This window comes from Carlito syrichta, unplaced genomic scaffold, assembly GCF_000164805.1.
Source record: "Carlito syrichta isolate Samal-C Ts95f unplaced genomic scaffold, Tarsius_syrichta-2.0.1 Scaffold305238, whole genome shotgun sequence".
In the NCBI taxonomy this organism is placed as follows: domain Eukaryota; kingdom Metazoa; phylum Chordata; class Mammalia; order Primates; family Tarsiidae; genus Carlito; species Carlito syrichta.
The window spans coordinates 45,743-68,521 of record NW_007249334.1 but is presented as its reverse complement, the minus strand read 5'-3'; the positions used below and the strand labels follow the sequence as shown (position 1 = coordinate 68,521).

The following is a 22,779-nucleotide window of genomic DNA, read 5'->3' as shown; positions in this document are numbered from 1 at the left end:
CTCTCTCTGTCACCCAGGTGTGAGTGCAGAGGCATGATCACAGCTCACCACATCCTCAACCTCCTGGGCTCAGGTGAACCTTCTGACTCAACCTCCCAAGTAGTAGGGACTACAGGTGCAAGCCAGCAAGTCCAGCTAATTTTTTGTAGTGATGAGGTCTCACATAGGCCAGGCTGGCCTCGAACCCCTGGTTTCCTGGGATCCTCCCACCTTTGCCCTCCCAGAGGGTTACAGTCATGAGCCACCATTCCTGGCCATCTGTTCCCTTTTGTAATGCCGTTACCTTTTTAAGTAATTTGGGAAACTCTTGCACTTCCAGGAGATTTGCATTACCACCTCTCATTCTTCATTTGTGTTTGCTAGTAGATCTGGGAGTTTTTGAATGCTGGAGTGGTTGCTCTTTAAGTTGTGAGCACTTGATTAGGGACCATGTTTTTGTCTACCTCTGTCTCCCATATTGCACTTAGCACAGTGCCCTGCACAAAAGCCATCCAGTGAGTATTTGGTGATTCAAAATGAAATCCTTATATTTCTTTGAAATGTCTTGCAAGTTTACTGAACTTAGTATTTGGTAGTTGCTTTGTAAAGAAAGATACCCCTTTTCTCTCTGAGAAACATGCTCTTGTCTTTTCTTCATATACTTATTGCTGATTTTCTGTTACATTCCATGCAAATTCCAGCATGTTGAATGAGCAAAGGTCATGTCATTTAGACCATGAAGTGATGTTTCAAACCCCCTTAAAAATATAGTAGTCCACCCATGTCTTGGAGGATACTTCCCAAGACCTCTATTGGATGCCAGAGACCAGAAACTGAGCCCTGTGTACACTGTGTTTTCCTGTATATACATACTTATGATGACGTTTAACTTATAAATTAGGCACAGGAGGAGATTAACAATAACTAGTAGTACAACAATTATAAGAATATACTGTAATGACATTACGGGAAGGTGTTCTCCTTCTGGCAACATACCTTACTTACGGTGCTGCACAACTGGTTTCCGACTACCGCTGTCTGTGGAGAACTGAAACCATGGAAGATGAAACTGGCTAGCAAGGACTGCTGCCTCTCGCGCTCCTTGGTCGGTCCTGCTGGACTGAGCACCGCACGCCTGTGTCAGGTCGCTGATCACTATTCTGTAAGTGCATTAAACTCAGTAGTGGCTTGAACATGGAAGCAACTGAATAAAAGAAGACCCTTTGCTCCTCTTTTGCAGGACATGTTCTTCAAATACACATGGAATAACTTTTTGCATACACAAGTGGAAATCTGTATTGCACTGATTCTTGCAAGTCCTTTTGAAAACACAGAAAATGCCACAATCACTGATCAAGACTCCACTGGTGACAATTTATTATTAAAACACGTAAGCTCGTGTGGGGCTTTCTCCTCTCCTTGCTTTGTGTTGGTCAGCGGCACGGCCACAGCGTTGAACTTCCCAGCAGATGTGTGGCAAGGGCAGGAACTCGTACACCTGTAGTGCTCTGAGGGTCTGGAGGACATTTACTCTTGCGTTGTGTTTGGTTTAGCCAGTAGCTAATAGCCGCATTAGCTTGCTAGATTATACCTACCCCTGTACTCTAGCCTTGAGTCCTGTTTCACTTTAAAGTTGTGACGCTTTGATATTTATATAAATGTTAACTGGAACATTCTTTTTTCCCCAGCTTTTCCAGAAATGTCAATTAATAGAACGAATACTTGAAGCTTGGGAAATGAATGAGAAGAAACAGTAAGTAAATCGCTTTTGGAAAGGAATTCAGGTTGATTTGTAGTTTGAAGAAAATACCCCCTTGCCCTAGTCAGAGAAATGTGAAAATAATTGTGTGGTTCTGCCCACTTGACAGTTCCTTTTCCCCAGCACTTCCAGATTATTACGTTGTAACAGATATTTCTAAAATACTGGATTGTTAGATCCCCTGTCTTTTTACCTCCCTTTGGGGAAAACCAAGGAGTTGGGAGTACTCACCACCCCTGTGCTGCCTTCGAGACTTCCCAATCCTTTTTGAATGGCTGTTTTTCTGCGAATACCGTGGAGTTGAATGAAGAGTTATGAAGTTCAAGTCAAGTCTTCCTTGATGATGACTTAACTTGGCCTGTTTGTCCAGTTCCCCTTCTGCTTAGAGCAGAACTGTGCTGGGCGCGTGTTCTCATTGTGGAGAGGAGTTGCTTCCTGCATGGGGCGAGAGGGAAAAGAGTTCGTGCTCAGGGTTTTCTTTGGTGAGAACATCCTTGAGGTGATGGGTCTGGCTTGTGAAGTGTCAGCTGAAGCATGTGAGCAGCTCTGTTGTGGAGGACTTCCTCTTGGTCGCAGGTTCTGTAAGGAGCCTTCCTCTCCTTTGTGCCACCCCATGGTTCTAAAGTAGGTGGCCGTGGGTATGTCTGGAGGTACTCGCAGGCGTTCTTCTCGTGGGTTTTTTTTTTTAGTCAGAGTCTCACTCTATCACCCAGGCTGGAGTGCAGTGGCATGATCACAGCCACCGCAGCCTCCACCTGCTGAGCTCAGGCCATCCTTAAGCTTTACCCTTCCAAGTAGCTGGAACCACAGGCTTGTGCCACCACACCCCGCTAATTTTTTGATTTATTGTAGAGATGAGGTCTCACCAAGTTGCCCAGGTGGGTCTCGAACCCGTGGCAGTCCTCTTGCCACCGCACCTGGCCATGCTTGTTTTGAGTATTTGTTTTAAGGTTTGTTGAGCTTAAATTCTTAAATGGTAAAACTATACATTTTAGGTGTCCAGTCCTAGGAATTCTGACAGATGTGTAAAGTCAGGTAACCACCACAATCAAGACAGGACACTTCTGTCACCCCAGAACATTGTCTCCTGGACCTTGGGAGTCAACCCTTCCCAGTTTTCTTGCTGTGTCTCTGAAGATTCATCTGTGGTCCCCACGAGCTAGATGACTCATGGGAGGGTTAGCCTGACTTGGTGAGGTCCGGTTTTTTTTTTAATTGCCTAATAAGCACTGCTAGTGTTTTGATTTGTCTCCTTGCGAGAAATTGCACTTTGTTTGTGGCAGGGGGCTAGTCTTGGTGGATGTCAGGGACGTTTTTTCAGATGGAGCTCCTTGGGAGTGTTTTGTATAGCCCAGTTGTGTATGTGTCTGGCTCCATCGTGGTCCCTTGGGCCCTCCCTGACTTCCATTCTTGCCACCACTGCATCTGTCCAGGGCTGAGGTGTGCTGTACTCTGCTCTCCCTGCGAGTCCTGCCCTCTGGAGCCCTGGTGAATACGTTGTCCACATCTGGAGGGGTCCTGAAGGAACCTTCTCAGTGTTTCCCTGCACCCGCAGCTTGAAGCACATTGGAAGGCCTGGGCCACCTTAGAGGCAAGCCTTCGGTTCACCTCTAGGCTCAAGGGAGTGCAGGAGAGTGATTAGGAAGTTACCTGGACGAGCACTTGTCTCTCTGGGACTTGTGGAATGATGAGGCCCTGAGCAGCTCAGTGTATACCAGCCCTGTGCCTTTTGTCCCCTAGGGGTCACCATGCCCTCGAGATTATTTAGCAGATATTTTATTTTCTAAGTAAGCCTTTAGTCACTCCTGAAAAACTTTTCTCCCTCCCAGCAAAAATCTTTTTAGTTTGTCCCCTGTTATCAACAATCAAAACCTTTTGTTTCATAGAATGTAAAGTCTTGGCACTTTGTAAGTAGGCAGAGAAATCACATTGATGTGAAACTTGTTTAAATGTGAAGATTGCTCAGGGTTGGGAAGGTTAGACCCTAAGTGGAGAGAAGGATGAGGACAGGGTTGATTTGCCTGTGTTGGAAACAGTGCATGGATGATGCCAGCTGACTGTCTCTGCAGTCGTCAAGTCCTCAAGTCAGCCAGGATCTTGAGAAATGCTGTTGTTGGTAGATAGTTCATTCTGTTAATTGATGTAACTAAAATTCGATGTCTTTTAAGAAAATAAACCAGCAGAATTCTCAACTCAGATCCTTACAATCTGATTAAAGTTTGAAAAACAGGTTCATAAAAACATATACAAAGGAAAATCACAGTAACTTCAGACATCAGTGAATGAGTGCTTGGTCTTTTTCAAGATATAATATGTTATTGACCATTACTGCTAGTTTTGATATTTGAATGAGCTGCGGCCTGTTGAGTGAGGCTCCCGCATAACCTTCGCGTTGACAATTCCAGGGTCCCCCAGCGCTGCCTGGCAGTGTTTTGACACCCTCCAGGCCATCGTTTCTGCTTTCTCTTCTGTCCATTCTCATCTTCTTCGGTGCCCTCCGTCTTTAGAATGATTGCAGATAAATCCGCAGTTAGTGGCCAAGTGTCTCGTCTCATCACTTCATCCTGTCAGGAATCTGAGTGTGCCTGTCCTTGACCCTTTGTCAGGGCCGAGGGAGGAAGACGGCATGGGTACATGGGCCACCTCACCAGGATAGCCAACTGCATCGTGCATAGCACTGACAAGGGCCCCAACAGTGCACTCGTGCAGCAGCTCCTCAAAGGTAGGTGGTTGTCACATTTCTGTTGGATCGGAGGAAGGATTCAAGGGTGAAGTCGATTCCCTGTAACATTTTCAGTGGGTATCTGTGGAGCTTCTCTCTATTTGTCAGATCCTCTGAATGAGGTTCTCAAGAATGTGTTTACATGCACAGTCCTTGGCTGTATGTTGTCCCTATCTCTGCAGTCCCTTTCGTAAGCGTTGGCAGGCTTGGCCGAGCGCAGCTTTCTGGAGTCCCCCACCTTCATCCTTAGACAGCACTGCTCTGCAAGTCCTTGTTGGAGTCTTTGGCACTTCAGGTGCTCATGTGCTGGCCACTGAGCCACTTGAGCTCTCGTGGCTCTTGCTTTTTCTTTTCTTCTGAAGGCCTGTGTGCACCCTGCAAATTAAGTTCCCTCCCGGGGATATTAAAGCATTTGTGTCAGCATTGCTTTGGCAGCTATCACTGCAGTGAAGGATGTTGCTCCTCCAGGACTCTCTCTGTACTCGCATTTCAGTGTAAGCGGCCCAGGTTACTTGGAAGAAGCCGTGTGAGGCCTTTTACCCTGGCAGCAGGCCCCGAGTCATCTCCTCCACACCGAGAGCACTAGGATCTGTGTTCTCAAGGTTTTTGTGCCAGCAGGGTTACTAGTCCTGAGAACAACCCTGAATGTGAGAGATCTTCGGTGTCTGTGGTGTAGAATTCATTCAGCGTTAACTTGCTGAAAATTGTTTCCCAGTGGATGCTTCTATTTTTTTCACTTCATGTTTGCCCAAGAGGCGGTTACCAGTTCCATATGCACTAAGAGCATAGTTGTCACCCAGTGACAGAAAACCCAGGGCATGGTGACCTGTAATTTTGTTTCTTGAGAGAGGGGTAAGAGGTATAAGCCCCTTCCTCAAGTCATTTCTCATCAGTTTATGCTCTAACCAAGGAGAAATGGCCATGTGGTATGATTAAGTGTTTTCGATGTCTTTCCCTTATGAAATCACTTGCCTAGTGTTGTCTGTGTGTGCACACATGCGTGGGTGTTGAAACCAGAATTGTCAAATGACAACTTTGGTCTGGTGAGGCCTCCAAAAGTACAGCCATGGTTTCATTTTTCTCAGAAAAGTCAATATGTGTCCTTTTTTTTAAAAAAAAAGTCTCTAGAAAGTAGAATTTCACAAATGCATATGTATCTAATATGTTGGTCCATGATACAAACATGTAAGAAGCATTATCATGGAGCAATTGGAGAAGCCAAACTGGGCTCTGAGGGCATTCATTGTTCAGATGCCCATCACTGTCTCAGAAAAAGCGTTCAGGGGCTGTCATCTGCAGTGGGTCCCAAGATGACTTGGGCAAGGAAAAGACGACTCCCCGCAAACCTTGCCGGAGCCCTTTCTCAGAGGAGCTTATTGGAAGCACACTTTCGAGGTTTCTGCCAAAACAGTTTGAGAAACTTGTTAAGTTGACAGAGCTCCTTGAGACCCTTGGCCTAGTCAAGGCTGCACCGTGGGGCAGGGGGATTCTGGTTCCTGCAAGTCTGTGGGATTGGGCTGTCGGTTTAATAGCACCATGCCTCTAAGAGCACTGGGCTGGCTGTCCCTCAGTGACTCGGCTGATAGGGCCTGCTCACCACTGACGGACCAGGTGAGTAGGGCCACTCTTGCATTACCTGTTTACTTTATTTGTCTGCATGGGGTCACTGTGGTGATAATGCTTTTTTGCCTTTCTCACGCTGAAGATCTTCCCGACGAAGTCAGGGAGCGATGGGAGACGTTCTGCACGAGCTCCTTAGGCGAAACTAACAAGAGGAACACGGTGGATCTAGTAGGTTTTATAAGGTTACATTTTCATTTTCTCAGTGCTCTTACCCTTGGCCCGTGTGTTCAGAAGATGTCAGCGATCGTCCCTTTCCCTCAGTAATGATGGGCCAAGGGTAAGCTTGTGTCTGTTCGCCAGGAAGAGGTTGGTATTCACAGTGCTCTTGGGAACTGGGCTCATCACCTCCTGATTCCCTGCCTGGGATGACAGAAGGACCCTGAGAAGCCGCTGCTCCCCCGACGCAGGTCCCTTCCCCGTCGCGCCCTGCCGAGCCCTCAGACACCGCAGCCTGCCTCGCACCTGCCGGCACTGTTGCCACGCGCCTCAGACAACCCAGGTGCTCAGGCAGCCTGAATGCCTCTTGGGATGTCTTCTCCTGTGACAGAGCTGAACTGGCCCTCGTTTTAGGTCCTTCTCGATGGGGGAGCATTTTGCAGATGACTTTAAGCCCCAACTTAAACGTTTTTGCCAGGATTAGTACTCTTAGCCAGGGAATAATGGCATTGATAATTTTTTTTAAACTATATTGGACTTTGGAATGTACTTTTTGTTTTGTTAAAACATGGCATTTTAAGGTAAGTATTGCTTTGTTTTTACTTTTAAAGACGGGGAAAGCATTTTGTAAGCACGTGCCAGCCGATCACCGAGGGGCAGCCCTGCCTTAGAAGTAGGGCTCGGCTCTGCACTGAAGTGTGTGTGCCTGGCTTCTAATTCTGTCTTCGAAATGTAGCAGCGACAGTCTTGACTTTCTAACATGCGATCACACCGTGTCAGGAATCAATTGTCTGGCAGCCTTATCTGTTAAGAACAAGAGAGAAGCAGGCTTTGAACGCTGCAGCACAGTCCCTGGGTCATCCTGCCACGCTCCCTGAGGGCCTGGGCTTCGTCTAAGCGAAACGTGGTTATCTTTTTCCAGACTCCTGGCAGAGGGGTGGTAGAACTAGCAAGATCCAAGAGTTGGCAGAGTTGTGAGGTTGAGATGAGCGTAAAAAGGAAGCTGTGTGGGGCCGTCTCGTTGAAATGGGGCCTCCAGCCCCGGTGCCTCCCTCCGTGCGTTGCAGCCCCACGAAGAGACTGGCTCTCACATGGAGACTTTCGGCCCCAGTCCTCAAGGGATTCCTCAAGGACAGGTTCACCACGCGATTTCTAGTGAACACATTCCCCGTTGCAGATGGTTTTGAATTTTTCTCCAGTCCAGCTGCTCAAAATAATTCGAGCTGAGTTAGATGCTCAAAATATCCCCTAACCTGGGAGTTCTGGATAAGGCAGCCTTTTTGTGGAGTGAAATTGTCCTCTCCCGTATTGTTAAGTCAAACTGTTTAAATTTAGAGGCTCCCATATTGATTCCTTTGGATGAAATGTCTCCTTTAAGGGCATTTTTGCCTTGTTTCTTACTTATAAAGGAATATTTAGAAACATTAATTATGGTTTTGTTTGAGAAACGTCTTTTAAAAATTCTCATGCCTGTAGTCCCAGTGCTTTGGGAGACCGAGGCGGGAGGATCACATGAGCCCAGGAGTTCCATGTACAGTGAGCTATGATTGAGCCACTGCACTCCAACCTGGGCGACAGAGGGATACCTTGTCTCAGAAAAAAAATATGTATATATATATGTGTGTGTCTCCTCTGGTTGACTTAAAAAGTAGAATTTTTAAGATAGCTAGTTAAACTTATTTCAGTCCTTAAAAAACCTTTTTTTAATCTTAGGTAATTCAAGCAGATTTCTCTTGGGAAGAGTTCTGTAGTAAAGATGGACTCCATTGCAGTTCAGATTCTGCTCGGTTGCTGTACGTGATGCTGTCAGTCAATCTGCTGCATGATTGTGCGTGAATTTATCACAGATATCTTCATGAAGGGCTGTGGGCATACAGTGAAATAAATGTTCCGCCCATGTAGGCTGTATTAAGTTAATCGGGGGCAACCTTCTTTGCTTGCTGTACTTCCTGCCATTGTACTTGGACTTCATAAATAACCTACAGTCGAGCAGAAAGAGTTGGCGTCTATCAAGAGGGTCGGCTTTAATGGCGCCCTCTTCACTGTGCTCGTCCCTTGTTGTGTCGGCCCTGCGCCATGATTCTGCTGTCTGTTGAGGCTTTCCGGTTGATCTCAAGAACTCATCAGTTCTTTGGTCCCGGAGCCACCTTAAACACCACCTCTGATTAGTCGTGAGTGTAACGGGGACTTTAGATTTGTAGTATTGTGAGGGCCACAGCTGTTCCAAGGGTTTGAGGGCTGGTATGTAGTAGTCCCTGGGCACCAAGGAAATGTTAGCTGTCTTGTCCAGGCTCTTCATTTCCCTGCCCTGGTTTTCAAGCTCTGTCTCTGGGGTTAGATGCTATGTTCCTTGGGAACTGTGCTGTTGTGGACATCGTTATTATAAACACAGTTTGGCAAATACAGTGGGCCTTCCCCTTGCTGAAGTGACACGGAAGAAGAGTGCCCACGCGTGGCGTGTGGTGGTACACTTACCTCCTTCCCAGCTCGTCCATCACTGGAATTGGCAGCTAGAAATAGACTGCTTAGCCCTGCCCCCTCCCCAGATTGCTAGGTGAGGTTAGATGCACTGCCGAGACTCAGCTGGGCTTGGGAGGCTTGGGATGGCCCAAGGCTTGGGACGCCGCTCTAGGAACCTGTGGAGGCTTCGCTGTAGAGCTGGAGGCAGCCCCTCATGCCGGAGTTAGCCCCTTTACGTCACACTGCTCACAGCCAGGCCGCCCTCACTCACACACCGGCCGCTTCCCTCGGCTGCCGGCTCTGGGCCCAAGGACCTGCTCGCTGGTGGGCGCGACGCCGTGCCAGCCCCGCTCCTGCCACTTGGCCTGTGACACTGAGGGGCGACTCTCGTTTCCCCACGCAACACGAATGTGTAAATTAAACGTGCAGGTGCTTGGAGTGCTCTGATCTCTGACTCCATTGCACCAAAACAATGTGCACAGTAGCTTCATAGAGTGCCCATGTTTTTATATTGGGAGTTTACTAGGAATAAAAGTTAGTGTTTTAATTACATTCAAAGACCTCTGTCTTGACTGCGCCCCCAGATGGGCAAGGATTTAGGCAGAGAGAGCTTAGGTAATACAGGAAACGTTTTTGCTCTGACTTTGAAAACTTGAATTGGCTTCATTTTTGCCTTCCCTGCAGCAGAAGGGGTTTAATAGTGTTGGTGCTTTACCCACCATTGGTGAGATAGGTTTCTTGTCAGGGACATTGTATAGTAATACCAGTTACCACGATGTGTGTGTTGAACTTATACCCCTGGAGCTTCTGCAGCTTGGGGTGGCCCTAAGAGCTGCCATTTCTAACCAGCCCAAGGTCATGTTGACACCAAAGCCTGCCAGGGGACAACATTTGGAGAGCAAGGACCAGGTCGGTAGCTTCCACATTTTACTTACATGGCCTCGGTGGAATGGTCCCGTCACCCTTCGGGTTTTCCTCGGCAGCCTAATCAGAGAAAACACCTCTTTGCTTTTTCCTCCAACAACAGTGAATAAGACTGAAATTTTGCTATGATAAAGGTAATATCTCAGAAGCTTTCTTCACTGCAGCATCAAGGGCTTGCATCAACTGCATCTAGCTTGGCAAGAGCCTTCAATATACTTGTTTCCCTTTGTAGCATCTGTCCTTATGTAGTGATTTATTAGTGTTCATTAGTTCAGTAAAGCTCTGAGTGCCTGCAGTGTGCCGAGTGGTGCCAACACAGTGCTAAGCACAGTGTGCCCGAGTCCCCACTTCAGTGGAGATGGAGGAGCCAGGGAGGAGGACCCAAGACAGGGCGTGTACTGTCTTGTGCCACTTGGCATTTCGGCCAGCGACAAGCTGTGTCTGCAGCAGTGGTCCTATGAGATCAGGATTCCCTGTGTTCACTGTAGCTCTTCTGTAGTCAGATGTGTTTCGATAGATGCTTGCCACTGTGTTCCAGCTGCCTGCAGTACACGGTGCAGTAACGTGCTGCAATCGTGCATAGCCCAGGAGCGGCAAGCTGTGCCGCGTGGCCTAGAGTGTAGTAGGCTGTGCCAGCTAGGTTTGTGGAAGGGCACTTGATGTTTGCATGATGACGGAGCCAAAGTGTAAGGAGCACAAGCAGGGGAGTGTTTTAGGCAGGTGCACACTGCCACACACGGTGTTTGGGGCAAGTCCCTCAGAGAAGGCAGCGTTTGTGGAGGGAGCAAGGGAGGAGGGAAGGAAGAGCAAAGGGCAGAGGCCCCGTGGGCAGGTCGTTCCCAGTGTGTGCAGGGGCAGGCCTGCTGTCCAGTGTGGACAGGGCAGCACAAGCAAGTGGGGGGGCCAGAAACAGGAGCCCGGTGGCCCAGAAAAGCCAGGGTTTGTTCGGCTTTCGAGTCCACAGTGAGCTCCTTGGTCTTTTAATCTAGTGAGATGAGAAGCCATTAGGCTTTGCACTTAAAAGAGACATTTTGATGTACATTTTTTTAAGAATCGCTGTGGCTGCTGGGGTGAGAACAGACCGGAGTGGAACAAGAGTTAGGAACAGGGGACTGATGAGCTACCCAACCGGCTGAGTCCCGGTGGTTCTCCCAAACAAGCTGACAATAGGAGTGACAGGATTTTAGGTTTCATTTTGAAGGTAGAGTGAACAGGTGTGAGCTAGACATGCCCCACGGAGAATGCAGATCAGGACCTCAGTTCTGTATACACCTGAGTGATGAACTGGTGGGGTTCTGATTAGTAAGTTCCCCTATGGGTATGTCCTTGAGCTCGTCTTAAGAGTAATGAGTTCAGGCTGGGATGGGGTGGGTAGAGCTAGAAGTGCTTCTTCCATTCACGTAATCGTGAAGATGTGTACACATTGTGTGATTAAGAACTTTAGGTTTGAGCACAGTGACTCCCCGTACGTAATCCCAGCACTTTGGGCAGCTGAGGTGGGAGGATCCTCTGAACCCAGGAGTTCAAGGCCAGCTTGGGCAACATAGTGAGACCTGGTCTCTACCCCAAAATAAAACAACCTACACAAAACAATAACTTGCTAAGCCTAGGTTCATTTTGGAGGGGAAAAACGATTTAAGATGCCTCCTAGTGTTGTTTTGAGGATGCAATTTAAGTAAAACGTGTGAAGGGGTCCCAAAGTCTGACACACAGTGTTGCTCAACAAAAGTTTGTTTCCATCTCATCTTTAATTAACAAGTGGTAAGATCTTTTCTGTAGGAAAAAGTATGACTCAGGATATGTTGTATCCTATTTGAACTTAGTCGACAAAACTTGGCTGAGAGTAGTCAACTGTCTTCTGCTCTTGTTCAGCTCACCTAGCTAGCTCTCTGAATTGTCTTCTATTTCTGGTTCCCCCCCCCATGCAGTTGTGCCCTAAAACACACGTTGAAATAGTGTGATTTGGGCGCTAGCTCGCCGGCCATGTGACCTGCAGCCTTGTAAACCCGCTGCTGCACGGCCACTTGTCCTGCCCTTGTCATCCAACAGATGAGTAGGCAGTACCCGCGTCTCCCTCTGTGTCCTGGCTGGGCTCTCCTGGGACATCCCCACACCCACATCTCTTCCCCAGCAACTCACCGAAGTGGCTGCCAACTCAGGCAGTGCCTTTTGTTGGGTACAGTCTCCCTTTGATTTCATCTGGCCAGATTCCCAAGTAGGATGGGACCACCCTGTCTACTCCTTAGGGAGGATGAAGAGGAAATGGTGATATCCCTGGGCTCAGTGGCTTGACCAGAGAGGCCAGACAAAGGGCAGACACTTCAGACAGTGGTCTCTGCAGAATGATTCGGGCCGCACCCTGTGTAGACCCATTTGGAGTCTACCGTGGGCTTTTTGAACCAATGTGGGGACAAGACAGAACAGACCAGGCCAGCACCTGTAGCCCAGGCTGTGAGACACAGCCTTGGGAGTTGGCAGGCAGCCGTTGCTCGTGTCTTCCCCTGAGACAGGGTCCTCTGTCCAGAGCACTCCTGCGAAAGTGCAGGCCGCACACCTCAGAGAACTCGGTGGAAGGTACCTCGGGAATAAGAGCGCTTGTTTCCAGAATTTTGCACACTGTTCACATTGAGCACTTACTTACTGTATAGCAATTACTATTATTGCTGTACTTAATCATGTGTATGTCTCGATTTATAATTGTTAATACTTCCCCAATATTGTGTGACATTTATAAATTAATAAAAATCACTTAATCATGAATTGGTGAGCAGTTAATGTTTGTGTTTCTGTTTAATTACTGAAATTTGGTTGCAAGTTCTGGGGGGCGGGGGTACGTTTTCGGGGTGAGAGGACTTGGAATCTTTTTGTAAGCAGGGAACTGTTGACTCGAGTCATATTTAGTACTTGCAGACAATGCTTTTCTTAGTGGGGGCAGGTAATTCAAGAATTTCGAATGAAATGGTTATATTTAAATTTGACCTTTCAAGTGGCTCACTAGTAATCCCTGGGGATTGCAGTCTTTCCCTGCAGGCCTGGCACATACAAACTGTTTTATGTTTCATCTGTACAGTTAAACTTCTAAATTTCCCTTTGTAAACATCTGATTTGAGATAGATATCAAAGTCACTTGGTAGTAACCCCTTTTTGTAAATTTTTTTGGGTGATACTAGTGGCAAGGAGTGAAATGACCAGAAGAGGCTAGCAGGGCAGGTAGCCAGACCTGAGCAAAATGTGCCCCTGAATCTCTGGGTGGGTTTGACAACTTAATGTGATTTACTTTGGTTTTTTCTGTTACACATTGAGGGAAAAACTAAATGTGATTCTTTTCCATAAAATGCTGATACAAGTGTCCAAAACTTTCTATGTTAAACAGTTTTTTACATTTTTATGCATATAGGTTACAACCTGCCATATTCATTCATCCAGTGATGATGAAATTGACTTTAAAGAAACGGGTTTCTCACAGGATTCTTCTTTGCAGCAAGTGAGTCATGCCTAAAGCTTTGCTTTTTGTTTTTATTTTAAATGCCCAGTTTAGTTGCCATCTGTGAATCAGCTTCAGATGACTCTGATGATTATGTATTATTAGCATGTGATTTGGGGTTACTTATTAGTTAGGCCAAAGCGTTTTAAATGGGACGTGTTGAGTACATGAGAGGTGAGTTTATATTGATTATGTTTCCAGAGGTATTCCATACCTGGTAAGAGTGATGAGGCCAAGTTAATTCTCAGGAGCTGTGAGTGAATTGAGTCGTTAAAAGAAAACCTTTTCCATGTGCTCGCTACACAGACTTTTTTGGTGGTTGAGTGTTGCTTAAACATTTATTATTCTGTGGGTAAGAATAACAGAAATAAGACCTTTAAAAAAATGTAAGTCAACTTTCACCGTATCCCAAGAACCCAGCGGCTTACTTAAAAGGACCCTTTCCCCGGTTAATGGTAAGTTCTGTTTATAGTTACATCTAAATTAGGTTTTAGTTGTTAAAGTAATTCGCTGCCACTCCTGCCCCCCTGCCTCCAAACTCATCTCCATTTATCATCTGCTTATAATCTTTGTAGGGAAAACCGGGAGAGAAATAATAAACGTACCAGTTTAGTGTCCATTGGCGGTCCTTGGAGAAGTGACAGATGATCTCACTTCTCTATTGGGTGTCAAGTTTGGGAGCTAAAAGCAAAAGAGGTCCCTTTGTGGGTCACTGTGCTTCCTATGGAGAAGCTGTCCTCAGGACCAGAGGCCTTGGCATGCAGGTTGCTGCAGTGCAGGCAGTGGGACTCGCGGGGGCTCCTTCCCACCACTCTGGTGTTGCCTGGCTTCTTTTTTTTAGTCTCTGAGCCTCATCTCTACTGGGGCCAGAATGAAGCTTTAGATGCTTGTGTCGGACCTGGCTTTGGCTCCCAAGGCCTACGCCTGTCCAGTATTAGTTGAGTTAAGCAATTGCTTGGTTTTGATACTAACGACAGGTTAGCTTTCACCTTTTCCAGAGGGAAAAGTGCTTGGCTGTACTTAGCTGGCTTATCTGTTGATTCTGGAAGCCAGTCTACCGGCGTTAGGGTCACGGAAGAGACATCCCATAGGGGTCGCTGTTGAGCTGCGGTGCCTTGAGGCTGCAGCCCTCACTGCCTCCCTGCCAATAGCCCTCTCTCCAGAACACTCCAGCATTGCCCAGGAAGCACTTTGACAAGGGCTTCTCCCTCCACAGAAGCCCCTGAGTACTGGCACAGTCCACTCAACCAGACACGAATCCGAATGCTGCACATTGATCCACCCCTAGAATAAAGCGTGATGGTATAAAATGTAAATTACCAAGGTAGTTGTGTACCTGCTAAAATACAGCTTTCAAATACGCAGGGTGGCTCACACCTGTAATCCCAGCACTTTGGGAGGCTGAGGCAGGAGAATCGCTTGAGCCCTGGAGTTCGAGGCCAGCCTGGGCAGCATAGCGAGACCTCATCACTATTTTTAAAAAAAATTAGCCGGGCTCGGTGGCTCAGCCTGTAATCCGGCGCCTTTGGGAGGCTGAGGTGAGTGGATTGCCTGAGCCCGCGGGTTCGAGACCCGCCTGGGCAGTGAGACCTCATCTCTACGATAAATCAAAAAATCAACCGGGCGTGGTAACGTATGCCTGTAATTCCAGCTACTGGGAAGGCTGAGGCGGAAGGATCGCCGGAGCCCAGCAGGTCAAGGCTGCAGTGGCCGGGAGCGGCCACTGCACTCCAGTCTGGGTGACAGAGTGAGACTCCAACTCGAAAAAAAAAAAAAAATTGGCGTGAAGGCATGCATCTGAAGTCCCAGTTGCTCTAGAGGATGAGGCAGGAGCATCGCTTGAGCCCAGGAGTTTGTGGCTGAAGTGAGCTGTGATTGTTCCACTGCACTTCAGCCTGGGCAACAGAGTGAGACCCCAACTCAAAAAAGAGTAGCAGATTTACAAAAAAGAATGCCCTAAATATCTATTTATAAATATGCTGATAAACTTGGAACTGCTGACTGTTGATTTAATCTGGAGTTGGTTAACCCTTTGCACTTGGCGATATCTCATGGGTCACATACCAGCAACTTGACCTCACTTTTTTTTACTATAATAGTGAAAAATGAATCACTTCATATTACATAGTGTAGCGTTGGAAACAGTCATTGTAATGATATTTGGCTTATAATGGAATTTTTGATGCTGAGGAACTTACTTATGACAAAAATCAAAATTTTAGGTCTTCTGTTTTTCTAAGGTGTGGACATGTGAAGCAGTCACCGACATGCATTGCAGGTTCACTGATGCATGTTGTGTAATGGTGGTTTGTTTGACGTCTTCCACTCAGTGATTTCTATTTCAGCAGGCAATACGGTCTCATTTTCTTCCTCCCACATTAATAGTATGCAATTTATTGTCCCACATTAATAGTATGCAATTTATTGTCCTATGGTCTGTTGTTCGAAGACGATGTGGAAGGACGCACTCGTGATTCCTGAAAAACCGCTTCTCAACTGATCGATCATATCTCAGTGTAGATTCCATCTCGTTATTTGCTTTTCCATGTAACTTGAAGGGAAAGCTTCGAGGAAACATACATTTTTGAAAAATATGCGCTAGTGTAAGTTAGTCCTGTATCATCACCAAGAGGCAGTCTCTCTGTGTCCCCCTCAGAGAGGCATCCAAGTGCAAAGGGTTAAATGTAGGTGTCCAGACAGTAGATCCCCCTCTTTCTCATGACCCTGGTTCCAGGGTCATGTCTGTTCCAGGGTGGATTTTCTCTGTTACTTGTTCTTTGGTTTGACTGCTGGCATGCGTAGGAAGCCTTCCAGTCACTAAACTGCCTCACACGGCCCCTCACCACGCCCACAGTCTTGTGCATGTACCCACTTCATGTAAACCTTTAAGAGTGGGAAGGATTACTACTCATTTCTGATTGACAGACTTGCAGTAACCCCCTCTTTGCCTGGGCCATTCTGGAAGTCAGTATGCTCCAGAACAATTTTTTACGTGTTGAGAATAAATCCTGGTGGATTTAAGAGTTTCATCCTAGTCTCCGTTAAAATCAGAATACGAATGGACAGGTCGAGACTTCAAGTTCTCATCCCATGTGAGCTTGAGCCTTGTATTGATCCAGACTCTGAGTATAGAGGACTTCGGGCAGGCCCTCGAGCATGGTTGCCTAGTTGTATCCCTGGCCGGGAGGCCTCGCCACAGTTATGTCTCTGCTGGCCTTGTTCTTCCCCCCGCCTTCTCGGGTTTCCTGCTTTCTGGTGTCTGACTCCCCACGCCCCAGCCCTGCCGAACCGAGGCAAGGTGCTCTTTCGCCATGAGTGTCTGCAGAATTCAGGCTGACTGCCAGAGGCGGGCTCTGATGACCTCCCCCAGCCGTATCACACACAGGATGACTGTTGACGGACAGTCAGGTCAGATTGAGTTGACTGGTAGTTTCTGCAGCCTCGGCGGCATCGCCATGAAGAGGCTTGCTCATAAAGTGGTTGGCCCACTTCTCAGTGACTTGAACGGTCTCTGACTTGGGCCAGGATGACAGTACTGGAAATTCTTTTCAGAAAGAATTGCACAGCCATGTGGTGCTTTCCAAATTTGGGTTTCTCCAAGTTCAAAGCCCTTTTTATATACCATTAAGTAGAATACAGTAACAGTAGTCACTTTTGTGTGTTTGTAAGCTTTGATAGCTTATTAGTAAAAACTAGATTTGAAACATGAAGTTCTGTGCTCGTTTGTATTTTTCAAGAGGCTATAGCAGGCTTGTAACTAGTGAGGACTACAGTTAATCATTTTTCTCTACTTTATTGCATGGAAGTTACTACTGTCTGTTAGTAACTACTGGCTGTATCTCTGTCTAGATGGATGGATAGATAAACGGAATGCATGCAAGTAGGTGTGTGTACAAGTGTGTGTGTATATATATACTGTTTATATATATTTATAATATAGTTAGTATTTGCATTCTGTTCATGAAGCATTTAACGTATCAAAACTCTTTGGGGAATGTTTCTTCCCTTTTTCATCCAGAAGAATCATAACGAGATCGTTAGAGGTGTAAAAATTTGGGAGGAGCTGGGTGTGGTGGTATGCCTGTGGTCCCAGCTGCTCAGGAGGTTAAAGGTGAGATGATCACCTGAGGTCAGTAGTTCAAAACTAGCCTGAGCGGCATTGCAAGACCCTATCTTTTAAAAAAAAATTTTTTTTTTTAATGGGAAAATAGATCAGTTGAAACCGTTGGGGAGGAATCTTCTCCGAGTGACCAAATTTTGAATCTGTAGATGATCTCAGAGCATGGCTTATGCAGCTTGTTCAGCAGAATAACTTCGTGGTTCTTAACCACGTCTTTGAATTATCAAGCATCCGTTTTGCCTCATAAAAGGGAAAACAGCAATTCAGGGGAATCGGTGTACTTTTAATTTAATGAATACGGATGCTTCCCGTGCCCTTTTCCACTCACCTGTCCAGAACGCGACCCAGCATCCCTGGACTCGGCCCCGCCCTTGTGCTCTCACCCAGCTTCCCACAGTTCACTCGGTTTGCGCTCCACGCCTTGGCCAGCACAGTCCTGTGCAGCTGCCTCTGCAGCGAGATCCCAGCCAGCCCCCTGCAGGCCCCGTGCCCCGTGTGCTCACAGAAGACCATTTCCGTGGGCAGGAGAGGGGTCCGCGTGGGCGCGAGAGTGAGCAGAGGGCCAGTGGGTCTGCCGTTGTCTCGCATGAGAGAAAAAGGGAGACTTGGGGCTCTCTGCATCGAGCCAAACTAAATACTAAATACTAAATAGGCAGCTTGTTTCAGACCTGAGCAGTAGATGCCTTCCAAAGCCAAATATAAGGTTCGTTTTTTAATTGCCTGTACTTTGGATTATCCATGCCATGATTCCCTGCCACTAAAACAAGTGATCAGGAATGATTTGGAGAGGCGTTCAGGGGTGTGCACGTCTCCGCTCAGATCGGGCCCAAGGAGAAGCTGCTAAAGCTTAGCCGTGGCCGCCTCCTGCCCAGAAGTGGCCATGGGAGTGATGCCGTCGGTGGGGCCGGCAGCTGCTGCCCGTGCACCCCCGGGTACACTCGTAGAAAGTAGCAATCCCGTCTGCACACAGCTCTGGCCACCGGGCAGCACACATAGCGTTAGCTGGTCTCCATCTCTGTTGTTTGGGTCGGAATGAGGAGGTGGCGCTTGCTGGCGTTCATGTCTTTTTTGTGCCTTCTGATTGAAACGTGAGAGCATTCCTACTAGTTTCATGTGCTTCCCTGGTCTGCTTGTTCTGAGTCAGAGTCTCAGCATTTTCTTGGGTTCCATTATACCATCCCCACCCTTTTCAGCTAAGAAAACCCACGTGAGCCTGGTTGCTCTCTGGGTACAGGCAAGGAGACAGAGTGGTTCCCCGCGGGTCTGCTGGTGCCACAGGCTTTCCAAAGTGATTGTGGGTAAATGTTAAAACATGCTGCCCTCTCCCTGAGGTAGGCAGGGTAGAAGTTACTTATGTCTTACTCGCGTCTCAGCCTCTAAGACAAATCTTTTTTTCAGAAAATGCAATGTCCCTGCGTCGTGTGGGTAGGCTTATGACCACATTGATCGGTCATTTTCCCCCTGGGACTGTTTTGCCGTGGCGGGTTGGGGGCACGGGATGAGGGCGGCAAGGAGGGAGGTGGGTGGTTACCCCTTGTTGGATCTTAGGACAAAGTTGGTTGTGTCCAGAGGTGACTGGTACACCTTATAATTTCAGACGGTTCCATGTCATGTGATCACTTCTTCAAACGAGGCTTAACCCAAAACCTCTCAAAAGATAAATTCACAATGGAGGACAGAGTGATCGTACAATGTTTCTTACAGTGACATGTGCGCTAGAACGACTTGTGGACCAAATTTCAAAAGTTTCTTCTGGCAAACTGTGTCTGAAATTATTTGATTTTTTTTTTTTTTTTAGAAAAACACACCAACTTTTAAAGCCCTATGGCTATATAAATAAGATGATTTCTGGAACACAAATGGGCAAATAGTTTGTAGAATGTCATTAGAATCATTATGTCACTGTCGCTGGTCCTGGGGTGCCAGGCCTTTTCTGATTATCAGATGCAACAAATGACGTCCAATTTTATTGACCAGTTCGGCTTCAACGATGAGAAGTTCGCAGATCAGGACGACATTGGCAAGTGAGTATCTTCCTGTCCCATCACGGTCTTGCGCAGTCCTGCTCTTTGCAACACCTTTCTGTGCTTGTGCTGGCCCCTTGCTCTCCAGCGCTTGGGAGTTTGGGAGGACCCGCCCTCCGTAGTTGTCCTTCAGCCCAGCCCAGCGCAGCCAGCCCTGACGCCCAGTGACTGGACTTCAGGTGTCACTCCAGGGAAGGAAGCACTCACCCTAGGCGTGGCCTCTTTCACCGCGTTGTGTTTTTATTTAGGTAACACTTTGAGGAATCCAAGCTCCAGTTTGAATGCCAGGTCCTGGTGTGAAGCAGCGTTGTCTAAGGGAATGAATCCCTGCGTGGTAGTCACTGGGTGCTGCCCAGGACAGCCACATGGGCAGGAACACCTCTGCCCTGTGTGTGTCCCCTCTGGTGGCTCATCACGAGGCAGATTGGGGTTTTTGCAGCAGCGGGACGGTTGTTCTTCAGGCGGGCTAAGAAGCACAGAAATGAGAAGGGCTGATGCCGTGTAGAAGTGATGAGCAGGAAATGTGTAGGTAACTCCAGGGATGGAGACAGGTGGCCTGGCATCTGGTCTTGGGGAAGAAGAACACTCACCCACAGCTCGCTCAGAACAGAGTTTCAGAAAAAATATAGGCAGCTGGTATTGGCATATTGGAGCATGACGCTCCCAGGAGACTTTCTGATTGGGCTGTGAACTCTCGGTATCTGCCGTGGCTCCTTGGAGGCAACAAACTCTCAATAATTTGTTGAACTGCTGCCAGTGGAGGCTGCTGTTTGTCATAAATTGTGGCTTACAGCATGTGAGAAGCTAAAATATTTCTACAGCACCCTCTTAATTGTGCCACAAACATGCTGTATTGGCAGAGTGGAATGGAGGCCCTGCTATAAACAGGAATCAAAAGCTGTCAACTGCCTTAAGCATTGGCTTACTTAGATCCAGAATGAGAAGGAACACGAGGTGGTCACATCTGTACCCCAGGAGCGGTCCGCTCAGGATTGGACCCGACAACTCACACCAGCCCCTGGAGGTTCCCCCTTGGCATCTCAGCACCCACCTGTCTGGACTCCTGGTGTCCTATGTGTGTTGGATGCTTGGAGTAATGATTGAGTAGAACAGATCTAAACTACACGACAGCCCCACCTCCTCAGATCATGTCTAATAGGCCATGCAGTCTTCTCCCCCCTCCCCCCCCGGATTTTGCCATGTTATAGCATGAGATTTCATGGCTGTCCTTTTATTTTGTGTATGAATTTGGCCATCTCTGAAGAAAGCTCAGTATCGGACAGCTTCTGTGCACTTCTTTCTGCTTTAACTTGGTTCCTTGCAAATAAGCTTTTTCTTAGTGTATTAGTGTGACCCAGGGAACCACAATTATGACCATGGATGTTAAAAGTCTTTTCCAAGAAGTCGTCAAGAGTGTCTCAAAAGCCTCCATCCCAGCCCTCCCATCCTGTGTAAATTCCTTAATACAAAGGAGGCAGCATCATTTTAATACAGGAAGATTGACTTTGTTTGTTTTTAATTATAGAGATTTTGATGATGGCATAAATATTTTAAATCTGGGAACTTTCGTGAATGTGTTTCTGTGAGCCCATAGGTAATTAACACTTGTTGCACGTATGTTTTTTTACAGTGTTTCTTTTGATCGAGTATCAGACATCAACTTTACTCTCAATACAAATGAAAGTGTAAGTATAAATACTTCCTGCCGTGAGCAGCACGGCCCCTGACAGGTGGAGGAGTGGGGGAGCTTCTGTGTGGATGTATGTGGGGCCCTGCATGCTAGAGCCCTCGTCCTCGACTGGGTCACACGCCATGGGCGTGTGATTTCGCAGCCCTGGTTTAAGATACACGCCGGACTCGGTGGCTCAACCTGTCGTCCCAGCACTTGGAGGCCGAGGCTAGTGGATTGCCTGAGCCCGCAGGTTCGAGACCAGCTCCGGCAACTTGGTGAGACCTCGTCTCTACAATCAATCAAAAATGAGCCAGGCGTGGTAGCACGCGCCTGTAGTTCCAGCTACTTGGGAGGGGCGGAAGGATGGCCGGAGCCCAGCAGGTTGAGACTGTGGTGGCCAGGAGCATGCCACTGCATTTCAGCCTGGGCAACAGAGTGAAACTCCAACTCAAAAAAAAAAACGATGGGGTCACTTGTGATTGCAGTACAGACACTTGGCTTCAAAGGGAAGTCTGTAGTTTGACACCAGCTGCTGCCCTTGACTCCTTTTTGTCACCAGGAGCCACATGTGGGCCAGGTCAGGGCAGACCTCTCACTCTCAGGCAGTTCTCCAGGCACTCACATCCTTTGAGTGAGCACGCTTCTGATTCTTCATTGACCAGCAAGAGAGTCCACGGGTTTACTTGCTGGTGTGACATGTAGAAACTGCTATTTGGGCTACTGACGCTCTTCACTGCTTAGCTGGGCTGGGAAGAGCAGACAAGTACACGTGGCTTTTCCTTGGTAGGACAAATCTGGGACTGCATCTCTAGGACAAGGCGGCTCTTAGATTCAAAGGGTTCCTCAGCCACATGAAAGAGGCTGCGGTCCGGGCTTCTCGCTGTTAGTTTTGAGCCCAGTCTTTTCAGGGAGGCTTCTTGTTGTGGCCTTAGAGACTGACGTCACCTGTTTACGTTTTACTTTGGCATGTGTGATAAGTATTTTTTTTTTTAAGCAAATGAACAATTACAATTTACATTGGTGACTTTCGGGAGAAAATAACTTGATTTTAAATTGTTCTTTTTCTCTCTCTTGTTTTTTCTAGGGGAATATTGCCTTGTTTGAAGCATGCTGCAAGGAGAGGATACAGCAGTTTGATGATGGTGGCTCTGATGAGGAGGACATCTGGGAGGAAAAGCACGTTGCGTTCACGCCAGAATCCCAGAGACGGTCCAGGTGACAGAGGGTTTGTTACGTTGTGGCCAGCACACATAGCAGATGGGTATCATGAGACATCCGTTGTGTCACCAAACACGCATTTAACTCCGAGACCAGCGCTTTTGACATGATCAGAAACACCTTTGTTATTTGACGGGGGTTGGTACCTGTAGTGTGACAGTCATAGTGATCTGCTTGAAAATGCTGTGAGTATTCAAGTGTAGCTTAGGAAATCTGGCGTTTTTTTTTGTTTTTTTTTTTTTGAGTTGGAGTCTCTGTCACCCAGGGTCTAGCATCTTCTGATGGCAGATTGTGTTGACAAATATAGTCACGCAGTGCCTTTGAGTAAATAAATGTCCCCTCACCAGTAATAACAGCAGCAGCTGAGTTATATGTTGTTTCTTATCAAAGACTGAAAGTTTCCCAAAGGGGTGGATTTTTCCTACAACTTAATCTGTCTTGGAAAGACAGGGTCACGTTAGTTGATACATCCTGGGCAGTCCAGTTTTCTTTTTTTTTTTTTAATTATTCATGCTTCTATACACAGAGTTTTTATTTGAGTGTTCCTTATCAGAATCTTTATAGTTGAGAGAGATGTGAGTAGCAACTGAACTTCTCATTTTTTTCATTTATTCTTTTTTTTTTTTTTTTTTTTTTTT

The 22,779-nt window shown here is 47.1% G+C and overlaps 1 protein-coding gene across 5 annotated transcripts in view; it reads left to right on the top strand.

The window, feature by feature from the left end:
* Nucleotides 1–22,779, top strand: part of PPP6R3 (protein phosphatase 6 regulatory subunit 3) — a 99,324-nt gene that overhangs the window by 52,680 nt on the left and 23,865 nt on the right. For 2 of the 5 annotated variants that reach the window (XM_021714110.1, XM_021714111.1), the window contains exons 10-17: nt 1,220–1,369; nt 1,668–1,732; nt 4,345–4,460; nt 6,166–6,251; nt 13,021–13,107; nt 19,154–19,251; nt 20,882–20,936; nt 22,008–22,138. In XM_021714110.1, the coding sequence (XP_021569785.1) occupies nt 1,220–1,369; nt 1,668–1,732; nt 4,345–4,460; nt 6,166–6,251; nt 13,021–13,107; nt 19,154–19,251; nt 20,882–20,936; nt 22,008–22,138 (788 nt within the window). The remainder of the gene's footprint in view (nt 1–1,219; nt 1,370–1,667; nt 1,733–4,344; nt 4,461–6,165; nt 6,252–13,020; nt 13,108–19,153; nt 19,252–20,881; nt 20,937–22,007; nt 22,139–22,779) is intronic. The other 3 variants (XM_021714114.1, XM_021714113.1, XM_021714112.1) reach the window with 2 other exon arrangements.